The sequence below is a fragment of the Odontomachus brunneus genome, unplaced genomic scaffold (genome assembly GCF_010583005.1).
Source record: "Odontomachus brunneus isolate Ranch 3 - 2012 unplaced genomic scaffold, Obru_v1 Obru_scaffold_082, whole genome shotgun sequence".
In the NCBI taxonomy this organism is placed as follows: Eukaryota; Metazoa; Arthropoda; class Insecta; order Hymenoptera; family Formicidae; genus Odontomachus; species Odontomachus brunneus.
Genome location: NW_022639532.1, coordinates 625087 through 637735, shown reverse-complemented (window position 1 = coordinate 637735; position 12649 = coordinate 625087). Strand labels below are relative to the sequence as shown.

The 12649-nt window shown below is 42.8% G+C and overlaps 1 protein-coding gene across 3 annotated transcripts in view; it reads right to left on the bottom strand.

The window, feature by feature from the left end:
- LOC116847715 overlaps positions 1 to 12649 on the bottom strand; it is a 45163-nt gene that overhangs the window by 19144 nt on the left and 13370 nt on the right. For 2 of the 3 annotated variants that reach the window (XM_032823012.1, XM_032823014.1), the window contains 4 exons: positions 10082 to 10289; positions 9058 to 9309; positions 2802 to 3025; positions 1181 to 1272 (listed from right to left, as the gene is read on the bottom strand). In XM_032823012.1, coding sequence (XP_032678903.1) covers positions 1181 to 1272; positions 2802 to 3025; positions 9058 to 9309; positions 10082 to 10289 — 776 coding nt within the window. The remainder of the gene's footprint in view (positions 1 to 1180; positions 1273 to 2801; positions 3026 to 9057; positions 9310 to 10081; positions 10290 to 12649) is intronic. The other variant, XM_032823013.1, reaches the window with a different exon arrangement.

Sequence of the window (12649 nt, the reverse complement as noted above, 5' to 3'; positions counted from 1 at the left end):
CCATAAGCTTCGAAAAGCAATTTATGAGCTGCAGCTGCAGTTTTTTTCAAGTCAAAGTAATGAAGCAGCACATGTCGAAAAAACAACTTATCACGTTCCATATTTAATCAAAAGAAAAAATAGCACTGCTCGCTTAAATGAATCTCTTCGCACTGAATTTTATTGACAAATGTCTAACCTCTAAAATGCAGCCAGTTTCAGGTGTCAAAATAAATTACACCTACAACTAACGTCATCTAACTGTGAGCCGCAGGAATTAAGTTTACCACCTAATACATATGAAGCAAAATGTCTGTCTGCTTCCTTTGGATAATTGTAAATACAGGCTGTTGCACTTACACAGTCACGACGGGTTACGTTTCGCTGACAGACGCGTACTCGAGCGCACTCTCAGCAGGCCTCGCGAAATGCTCATTCGCGCGCTTTCTTTCTCATGAGGTTCACGTTCCAAGTGAGAATTCCGCACCAAAATCTACCGAGATCGCGCCCGATTGTGCGTGCCTGCCAGCGAAACGCACTGGCAATCCGTTGTAGTGACTTGTATGCAAGCACAGCAGTCTGTACTTGATATTTTCGGCTTTCCCGGTGTTGTCCAATACTTGGCTTGTTTGGACCGCGTCTTCCTTATATTTGGTTCCGACTAGAGACCCTTGAATCAAAGTCTGGCCATGAGACAACCAATTTTGATTGGTCCACCATATTTTGTCAAATCCCACACAGTATCCACGCAATTGCAATATCACAGGTTAAGTTAGGTTAAATAGAGATAGACAGAGAGAGAGAGAGAGAGAGAGAGAGAGAGAGAGATTCCATCCCTCTCGAAGATTTTGATAAAATCGAAGTTATGGCCAGACTCTGATTCAAGGGTTTCCATTTCCGACGGGATAATTCTACAGGAGATCAATGACATCCTCTCCCTATCATTGCCATTTGCGAGGAGGATCGATCGCGGTTTTCGTCGCGACTCGAACGTCCACTTTGGGGGTTTCGTCGCTCGAAGGAGAAGGAAAATAACCGTTCTTTATCGTTCGGCCGGAGATATCGTCTCGCGAGCGGCATTTCGTGACCTGTGCCCCGCGAATGCAACGACGGCGACGACAGCGACGACAGCGACGTCTGGTCTCGAGCGATATAGCCATGGTAGATGGCCTATTCTGATAGAAGAGCACCGCTAACTCACCGTCATCTCGGCGCAGGAGTGGTCGATAAAAGTCAATTCCGATTCCTCGCCGGCCAACAGCACACTGACGGTTTTCTCGCCGGACTCGTCGTCTGGAATGAGGAAAAACGACAGAGATATAAGTAGAAGTATAGATTCCCTCTAGGCAAGGACTCGCGAGGGGGTACGCACAATTAGATTCTCTATAATCAGTCGAAGATCGTCGAATATCTGCTTGTGACTCGACGCGCACAAATAGAGCAATGGGTGCGAAGGAAAGAGAAAAAACAGAAAAATGTCATGACGAGCTATTTCCGTCGGAAAATACTGCTGTCGCTCCTGTTGGCACACTGAATATGTTTCGCGATGTTTCGCTTTTCAGCACGGTGTCACCCCGGGGAAGTCGCGAAAAGGGTTGCGTAAATGTTTTTACTTGTCGAATTGGTCCTGCCCAGCAAGCGGACATCCAGGTTCGACTCCTGGCAATATTTTTCGCAAACACAAAACGAAATGTCAACCAGTGCTGCCAGCACTTTGGCACAATTATATCCGATTTATTGCAATTAATGATTTGTTACAACGTTTTTGGTCTTTTGCAGCCAGCATATCGCGTTCTTCGTGCAAGAAGCTACATATCTGTGATTATATTTGTGATTAACAGCAATCTGGTAAATTGTGGTCCGACGTTCAGTATGTTTTTTTTTGGCAACACTGGAACCAACTAATAAGTCAATCAACAGTTAGTTTATCTAGGAGTAGGAAGAGAAGGATTTAATATCCTCTTAATTAAGAATAAAGGATAGTTTAAACAAAGAAAGTAGCTTTACCGCGTACGTTGTACTATTTATAAAAACCGAATGATCCAACTCACAAAATTATAATTTTTTAATTTTTGTAATTTTTGTTTTAATTTTTGTTTTTTGTTTTTAATTTTTTAATTTTTTAATTTTTTTAATTTTTTAATTTTACCAGTGGATAATCTAGGTTTTTCTACATAAAACAAAAAAGATCCAAGCCTTATAGGCGCCTAAAGTTAATAGAAAAACAATTTTTATTTTCTACTAGTTGCGCCACTTTTTACTAGTTACACCCATTCTTCTAAGGATCAAGTTTGTCCCAATGAACGCCCTCAAAGAGAAGAAAATTGACAAATTGTGCTTGACTTCTTGAACAATTGCAAAGCACTTCGATACTATTTATACTTTTTAAGTCATGCGTTAAATTTTCATTTTTTTCGAAACGTAATTGATGTGAATTGGATCGTTCTTACATAACTACGACGAATTCTGTTTGACAGTAAAGAGCCGCGATTATATAGATTCCCTTCGCATTAGACCGGTGAATATTTCCGTTAACCATCGTCGCGAATTCCGCCTGGGATTATTTCGGACTGTCGCGCACGCGATCTCGTCGCGCAGCCAGCAATCGATGCAGAACGATCGGCGGAAAATCCGCGGGAAAGTTTTCTCTCGTTCTCCGCGGGTTCCGGAGAACTCTATTCCGACTCTCCGCGATTCTCGCTGGTGCCACGTGCCGCGAATCGATCGCACTGACATATTCGTGTTCTCCCACGGGGTGAGAGGAGACGGCAGGTAGGAGGGGGAGCCGTACGAACGGCCGCGATGGCGTAACGCCGACTCACCGATCGAAGTGTCGTAGGCGTGCAGGTACTCGGAAGTCATAAATTGAGACACCAAGGAGCTCTTGCCGACGGCGGGGGCGCCCAGCATGAGGACGCGGTAAGGCGCCGGGCCCTGCGACGCGCTGCTCTCCCTCGAGCTCGCCAACGAGCCCGCCGCTGAATTTCGCGCCGACCCTGGATACGAGGCGGTCAGGTGCTCCGTGCTGCGTCGAATAGAAGAAAGGCTAGGCGCGTATCGAGATTAGGGATGCAGCTAGACCATCAGTTTTCTTGGGGGTGGGACAAAACGAGGCTTTTGCAAGAAGTCGCGCGACTCGAAACTCTCGCATGCTCGAGATAAGCAAATAAATCACTTATTAAGGGCATGCCGAAATCGATGCTGAACTCGAATAATGTCGATAACGCAGAGACGATCGTCACAATCGCGCTATCCTTTTTGTATTTCTTGTACACTGCGAGAAAAGACTGGTAACTATAACAAACTGCATTTAGTTACAGAAATTCATTGAATCCTTAGTAACTAATACTAAATATGATAATAATTACCAAATATTTAATAGATCGGGAGTATGACGTAATTGCATTCACAGTAACATCAATTAAATAATTTAGTAATAGTTACTTAATGTTAAATATTTAATATGAAATATATTACAGTTATGAACAGATATTTGATAATTGTTACGAAATCGTTATATCCCATATAATAAAAAATTCAGTAGATACGAGTTCTATTTTGTTACCAGTATAAGTATGTTTTGTTGCAGCACAACGAAAAATTCATTCATTTACAGCCATTATATCGTTTCAATATCTATTATTACAGATAGTTGGTTGAACCTATCAAAAATTTTGTAACTATTACAAAATCGCTTATTTTGCTCAACTATTCAATAAGTTTTATTTACCAAATATATTCTGGAAGCAAATAAATTTTACTTCTGTCAAATAAATAATTTATTTTACAGAACTAAATTAATTAATAAGTATTGCCATAGCTTTAGCCTGCTATATTTACGTCTATCATTTAGTAATAGTAACCAAATTTTGATAATATTTACTAAATTCTTCTCTCAGTGTACATACAGAACTTACATGTGTTGCTTCATTTCATCATATTAACCACACCCGTAGAAATTTTTCGGCAAACTTTTCAGATATTCTCAAGCTTCTAAGTTCAGATGCGAAGCTACAGCAATGTTCTTCAAAATTTTTCCGTTTGGAGCATCCACACTTTCGGCATATATGCCGCAGAACTTTTGAATTAGGCAAATATTACACTAATAGTTTGAGATTTTACATTTAAATTTTTTTTTTCGCTTTCGTCAATATCGAGCAATGATCCTATTTACTTTTGCACGTACTTTCATCGCGTAAAAGCATTTGTAATTCTGTACAACCAATACGACGTAAACTTTGCAGAAAAATGTCATTATACTGTCGGTAAGTACTGCTGAAGTTACTGCTGAAGTTACAGTATTATACTGTGCTGAAGTTTTCCACTTCAGCATCCCCTTAATGGAAGAGATCTTTAGTTCAATATAACAAAGAAGTGAAAATTTGAGAAAAAATGTGTATAAAGGGAATTATATACATATAAAGTAAATACTGTATGAATATAATTCGTTCGTTTGAAAAGAACAATCTTGTTATACCAAAAGAACATTAAAAAACGCTTAAATGATGAAGGATTATCTCCGAAAAATGTCAGTTTTGTAATTTAACGTCAGTTTTGTAATTTCCCATTTGTTTTCCTCACATATTAAGCAATGCTCCAATTCACTTTTGCACTGCTTTCATTATTCTATATATCCAATTTGACGTAAACTTTGCAGAAAGAAGGTCAGTGCTTTATTCGTGCAATTTTCGAGTACGACAGCCTCTTAAGTACGTTTAAAACGAAAGCAATTATTCTTTTAGAAATAAACGACCGTTAAATTTGACGTGTATTCAAAAAAAAAAAGTGAAAAAATACATGGCTTTATTGTCACGTAGCCAAATTAATCGCGATCTCGCGTGCAGCTATGAAAACGCAATTTAACACACTGAACACTATACCTCTGTTTTTTAATAGCCGTAATTACGAAGTAGAATGAAATTTTTATTATATTTTCGGACACACACGTTATTCATAAAACATACAACAAAAAATTATAATTCAGCGCAAATACGACAATGCGGTATATTCTATAGCGGTTTATTTTATAGAAGGAGCGCGTTTTCGCTCGACAGCGCGCCGAGGCGAGCAATTTCTAATAAAGAAACGCTTAGAGATACAACGGGAAACACGAACGTCTCTAGAAGATACTTAGCTTTACATTAGCTGCGGATAAAGAGAGCGGTTCCGTTGTCGGGGTGAATATCTTATGAGAGATCCTTATCCTTCGCGTGTCTCGTCAATATTAATTTCTTCCTTCCGGTAAACTGCTAGATTTCTTTTTAATCGTCTATCCCGAGACTCGTTCTACCAAATGTCGCGCGTTGTTCGTGAGACGCGAATCTGCTTATAACACGCACACAGCTTCTCCGCGATGTATATATCGTGATGTATGTAAATAAGCAATGAACCTGAGCAACTACCGCTCCACGAGGCGTCTCGTAAGATTCACGTCAAACTTCGGGAACGTGTTTCTCGAATATGTAAGACGATTTCACCTCGCTGGAAAATTTCATCAGACGCCACCGTCGCCGCCCTCGCGGTGTGAACGGCGGTTTCTGAATTTTCAACGTGAAACGTTTCGGCGACTAAGCCTCGAATCAAGGTCCCGCCGCCGAGGATACTTCGAGGATTAACGAAGAAATGGAGTTTCGCGGCCGCCGCGGCTCCAATTCGTCGGGATCTCTTATCTTACGACGCTAAATATAAATCTTTAATCGAGTCTCTCTCGTTTGGTATTTTCGCGTGGATGGCGGGTCGACCTCGAATTTCGGTCACGGACTGAGTCTCGCGCGCGTTCGACACGAACTCCAGGAAATGTATTCTTCTGCGCCACGTGTCTGACATGAGAAAGCGCGACACTCGCAAGCGTAAAAAGAGCGGAAAGTGTGGCCCGTGAAAGCCGAAATCTTCTTTGGCGCGATTGCCAAATAGAAATAGTCGCGGGAGGGTCTCGTTGTGTTTGTTGTGTATTTCAAACGGAATCCTCCTGTGAATATTGCTATTTACCAATCACACCAAAATAGAGAATTGCGACTTTGGCTCTTATATGCTACTTTTTCTATACTTTGCACTTTAAATTGTTTCTACGAGGAGCCTGTACAGGGTGTTTGATAACCGACGACGGAGCCGCGGTGTGCAAGTAGAGCGATCTGAACACAAAAAAGTGCTCTCTTTTTCCTCCGATTTTTTTTCTATAATTTTTACTGGAAATACTTTTTCATATCTTTCTTAATTTCTGAAATATCGAGTCGTAAAGAGTTATATGGGCCACACTGTATATACACACATCACGCTCATCAAGTACAATGTATCAAGTATGTGTGTGTATATATATACACATACTTGATACATTACACTTAATGAACGTGATACTCGTCTCGAGGCAGATATCGATATCAAACTCAATAATTACATGTTCGAAGAGAGAGCGGGGGGAGTAAGAATCGTAATAGGTTTACTCGCTCGTGCATGAATATTCAACGTTTCACGTTTCGGTCCGCGGGACCTGAATAACAAGATCAGCGCCGACAATGGCAGTGCTAGTTACTTGCGTCGCTAATATTCCGCGTCTCGTTAGTTCCGCACTATATTATACGCTATCTCACATGTTTTGTTACACGCCACGTTATATACACGTCATATCGCCCGGAGGCAAATCAGAATACGGTCGACGTTTACTTCGAAATTGAGTATACTACGGCATACGAGTGCATTCAGCAACGAACTTGTCCCGATTTCCCGTCACCGCTATCGCGCCGAATGAATCTAACGGTATTCTTCCGCGCTAAATTCACAGACTGTCCAACAAATCGGTAGATCGAAGTGAAATTCTTCCCGAGGATCTGGCTCTCATTGGATATTACGCGTGACTGAACCGGCACAGCGGCATGCAAATTGCGAAAGCAATTGGAGTTGTATCTCTTTTAATTAGGGGGAGTACACCTTCGACAGAAAAATATCGAAATATACTCAAAACGTGTATCTCAGTTAAGAAACATTTAAGAAATAGGATCCACTTGGTATCGCAAAAATGCTTCGAATCGTCGTACAGACCAATCATAATCCTTCCTTACGCGCTCCAGAGCATTTGTAGTCTCAAATGGATCCTACCTTAGATATCGCTAAGGATGTACAGTACATGCAATATTCGAGTGCCTTCTTCTTTTTTTAAGGGACAGGGGTGAGAATAATTCACAATTCGATGTGAAATATGAGTAAATATTCAGATAAAGTCTTTGAGACTTTGAACACGTTCGCTACCACGGTTTATTCAGAAGATTCTTCTCACAGTTTACTTCATATTTTTTTCTCTTTTCATATGCGATTGTGTAGAGCAGATTTAGTTTGATAATGTAGAAGAGAAAAATTGTTGCCATTACACTATATGTGACGCTGGTCTCCAGCGTAAGATCGTTGAGCCGCACATATGCGACGTCGGTAGCGAATGTATTAAGTCTCGTCCACAATACATAAAGTAAGCTTGGCATAAGTTGGAGTAAGAAATAGAAATAATTTATTTCGCTTACGTTCATACTCTAGCTTCTTTACACCGCGGTATAAAGAAACTAGAATACAGGGGCGTAAACGAAATAAATTGTTTTTATTTCTTACTCCAACTTTTACGCCAAGCTTACTCTGCATATTGTAGACAAACCTTTGAGAAGATGCTGGTACCGACATAATGCAGCTGTTTTCTTCCCACTCGGTTATACAGAATTACGATGCTTGTACAGAGCGAAAGTACAAATGGCACAATAAATGATGAAGTATAAGTTGTATAAGAAATTAAAGAAACAATTTCTCTCTTGTACAATTCTGTACAGTCAAATAAAAAATACGATGTATTATGTCGGTAGCTAGGATCTCCTTAACTCTTCCGCTACCAATGGGACACACATATTTTCCACCATTAATAATTAATAATAATAACCTTATTGAAATGAATAAATAGCATTTTAGCACTCAAAACACTTCAGATATCATTCTATTCATTACCTCATTGGGACAAATATACTTTCTCCTAAAACCCCAGCGGGATGTCAGTGTCTCGGCTCTATCCTTTTGGCGCCAAACTTTTAATTTTTGTTGCTAAAACTACGTTACATCAACGTACTTAGTGAAGTGAAAGTAAAAAAAAAAAAAAAAAAATAGTACGTTTAAAAGGCAACATTGGTAGCGCGAGAAGGCCAACGGGACTGACCTTATCTGAAACTTTACCCGAGTTCAAAGTACAGCTTAACTCTGCGGTGTCGCGTTCGCAACGATGTTCGAGGGCCGCGCTTTAAGGTCCAACGCGCGTGTCTACGTCACTTTGAACGCCACACGTAAACTCACGCGTTCGATCTAGAGCGACGGTCCGAGCCGGGTCTTTTTCTTCTTCTCTACGCTCCTCGCCGCCGACGACCTGGAGATGAAGTCGGAGATATTTCGCAGCGCGCTCCTACCGAGCGGAACAATCGCGAACATTGCCGCTCGACCGTGGGACGACCGTAGCACGATTGTCGATCTACCTGCTACGACTGTCGACATGCCGCTCGACGAAAAAACGCGAACCTGTCAATTTTCCAGCGAGATGCGCGCGCCGCGCGAAATGCGCGACGAAGACGCGATGTAACGAGGAAAAATTGAAGATAACGTTGTCTCTCGAGCGCAATGATAAGAGACTCGGAAATTCGCAGCTGTCGAGCGAACTCGACGTCGGTGTTCTGAGATGATGTATTTCCATTTTTGATATTTCAATTATATATACAGGGTGTCCCAGACTCTTTCTCAATTTTCGTAAGAACGTAAAACGGATTGAGGTGAACATAAAGGTCCCATAGGTGAGCTGTAGTGGCGCCATCTGCCGCTGTATACCTCTAGATTAGGTGAAACTGAACGGAAAAGTCTTCTACCGTTTTACAAATGACCACATAGATTTTTAGATATTAATTAAGGAATATTTATCGCGCATAATCACGTAACACAATTTTCTTTCATTAATAACTACGTGGTTATTTGCAAAATGATAAAGGACCGTTTTGTTCAATTTTTTTATCTAATGTACAAGCACACAACGGCACTATAGCTCCACAATTGGCGAGAATCAGGACTCACCTGGAGTTGCTGGACGCGACGCTGTTGTTGGAGCGCGACCTGCGGCTCTTGAGTGAGTCGCCCCGGTTCACCACACCCTTCCCCGTGATGCTGAAATGCCGTAGCCTGTAATACTCCTCCTCCACGCCGGTGTTGGGCATACTGGCCACTCGCGATCTCTGTTGCGGAAGACACAGGTAATTCGGCCGGCCGGAAGAGCGGCTCCCGGGGGCCTTCACCGATTGCGAGCGGCTGTGATGGGGGCTTCCATATCTACGACAGCGTAGTCATCGTCCAGACATCACTTGACGGTGGTATCGCCGCGGGGGCGGACACGAGATGGGAAAATTCAACGCGTGCCGGAGACAGGAAGGTCGCGAGTTTTGCGAGAGACGCGAACTTGAAGGCGGGAAGTTTTCAAGAGGTAACTCGTCGCGATGCTTCAGGAACATGATATTCTTTATATTACCGATGAGAACGCGATAGAAGAGACCAGGGTTATTTGACCACCGGGATAAGTTGGTAAAATCGATTATTTCTATTGTTCTTTAACAGATCTCGGAATCGAGCAAGCAGAGATTTCAAAGCTATCTTTGATATATTTAAAAGTCTTGCTCGCTTGATTTTCTAACCTGTTAGAAAATATCAGAAATAACCAATTTTGCCAATTTACTTCGGTAGCCAACTAGCCTTGGAAGTATTAAGATTTGCTGGTCGCGCTTTCGCAGACATCTTCTCGCTCATAATGCCACCGTCCGTCGGAGTATCGGACTTCCGCTTCCGGCAGAGCCGCGAAAATCGGATACGTGTCTGGTAAAAACTTGGTGCGAAATTTCCGGGCAAAGTCTCTTCCGAATTACTTGAGATACACGAGGAGGACGATGTTTGCCGAGAGTTCGCCGCATTAGCCGCACGCTCTAGGGACGGTTCTTCCGATATCTTGAAGATATCTCTTCGATACCGACACAGTGTGTATGTGTGTGTGTGTGTGTGTGAGTGATCGCATCATCGCTCGTCGGAAGGAATCAGGGCGATCGATACGCACCTCATCTCGAAATCGTGTATCTCTTGTAGGGTGAGGGTGTTCGCGACGTCCAGCAGTTGCCGCATGTTCTCCTCGCGCCGTCTCGCGTCCGCGTCCGGATGCAGCAGAATCGTCGCCGCGGGCGCGTCCAACGAGAGGGACGGCTGTTGCACCACGATGGTCGCCTGGGTGGTTCGCTTGCCGCTGCCGCCGCCGCCGGCGCCTCCGCCTTTCGGGGATGAAAAATTCACCGTCCGTTACTCTCAGCGGGCTCGCTCGAGTTTTCTGCGGGTCACGAGTCGCGGAGGAGACGAGACGAGACGGGACGGACGAAACCGAACCTCCGCGACTCTCGTCGTCTCCCCCTCGTACCCTGCGCCCGTTCCCTGCACCGCCACGTGTCCTTACTACCCTCGGGTGCGCCAACGCGCACCCCTTCGGTTCCTTTGCCGCTTCTCCGCGGCGATCCTCCCCGCGAAGTCGCCGGGAGGCGCGCATTTCGCGCGAAATGGTCCAAACGGGATCGCCGTCTCACCTGACGTCCTGACGATGATGGCGCGTCGCGGCGACACTTCCGATACAACGCGCGCGGATCTGATCAGTTCTGGTAGCAGCGCGCACAGTGCAAGATTTTAAGATATTCCTCTGGCCATCATAAATCATGATTTAAATTCAAATTTACAATATTTTAATTTAAATAAGTAATTTCTGGGCAGCAATTTGGCAAGTTAAATTAGTTGTATACATGGTGTCCCACACTCTCCTCCGCAATTTTTATGGGAACGTAGAGAGGGTAGAATGGTCAGGTTTCATGTAGCCTATATTCCCCACAGGCTCGTGAAAAGTAACTAATTTCGTTCAAATCGGTCAAAAGTTGGTGAAGAGAATGCCCGAAAGTATAATAAAACCTTGTCGAAAAATTATGGGATGAAAAAATCGTACTTACTTCTCAATTTTATAATATTTCATATTATTGAAATAACAATTTTAAAATAACAGTTTTGCCACGAGAAGGAGAAAAATATTACAAAATACTGACTCTCGTCAAAATCTATTACGTTTTCAGTTGAAAAATCGTAAGAAATACCGCAGGTTGGCGTTAATGTTAGTAGCTTAACAATTAAGTAGATAAAAATTAATAAATTATGTAAAAATATATCAATACATTAGAGGTGAAGGTCATTCAACGTATAAAATTGGATCTTTGACCAGATTTTACTTAGATTCTTACACTGTGCAGTGTTTGTGAAATTTGCTTGCTGGCACGTGTCGATTCTTATTGTTATCCTGTTCGTGTTTCAACGCGCGTGTAAGGCGTTAAAGTGTACAGAATCGATCGAGTCTCGAATCCGTGGTATCTTTGACGGATTTTTCTCAGCGCAGAAAAGAAATGTCCAGGCACGAACAGTTTGTCCGCCGTAAACAACCGAAGATGGGAGATCGAAAATGAGAAGCGAGGGAGAAACTCGCGCTCTTCGATTAATTTCACAAGTGGCGTTTACTTTGGCGGAATATTAAATTGAGGCTTGATTGGTGAGTAGAGTTCATTGGGGAACTTGATAATCCGCGATTGTGAGGTATAAAAAATATTGTACTTTTGCGTTATACAGCAGAAATTCATCTTGAGAAATTCATCTTGAGGAGCTCAAACGAAGAATAAATCCGAAGTGATGCGACTTGTTCACTTAATCAGGAAATTGTTACATTGAAAATTAGTGCAGGAATATTAAATTGAAACGTATCTCGCATACATACGATAATGCACGATCGAATTTTCGAAAAATCCGAATCGCTTTGCAGAATTTCTCGCTCTGAAATGCACAAGTGAAATGTGCAAATTTTCGCGCGAGTAGCGATCAACCTTTTTTTTATCATGCGAGATGAAAGTATTTGATCGAAGAGAATTCTCGCGTGGCATTTTGATGAAAGAGCGTGCCGCGGGAAAAATTCAGCAGGTGATCGTACGATCGGTCAATAAATCCACCGACGAATATTCGTTAATATCGTCTTTAGGGGAGGTCGGGGCTAAATGTCCCATATTTCAGCAAATTTCCAAGTTACAACTTCTCAGACAACTGATTATCGTGACTGTACGCATACGATAGAGGCAGCTTTCTTCTAATACCTGCCACATTATGCCGATTTTGATGAAACTAAGGGAAAGTATCTGTGTCCCGAAAGGACCATTTTGCGGTTTTGTATCCACTGTGCAGAAAGCACGTGAGCAACATAGGCCCCTGAGACCATCTAGGCCCAATCTCCCCTACTTTCGCGAGTTTCACGATTTCTCCTCTTTTTTTTCGAAATGCATCGAATTCGCAGAGTGCGCGTTAACGGGCCAATACCACGCCGCAGCTAAAAGTGATCCTTTCGCGATGCGGGCGAGCGCGAGTTACGGCGCGTAAACTTTTTTCATCCGAGATCGTTCCCGGCGTGGTTGTAATTTCTGATGGTCTGCCCCGCGGGTAACGCGCACCGACGGGAATCTCCAAGACGCGGCTCTCCCCTCGTTTAAACAAAAGTTCCGCAATCTGCGAACTCTCTCTCTCTCTCTCTCTCTCTCTCTCTCTCTCTCTCTCTCTCTCTCTC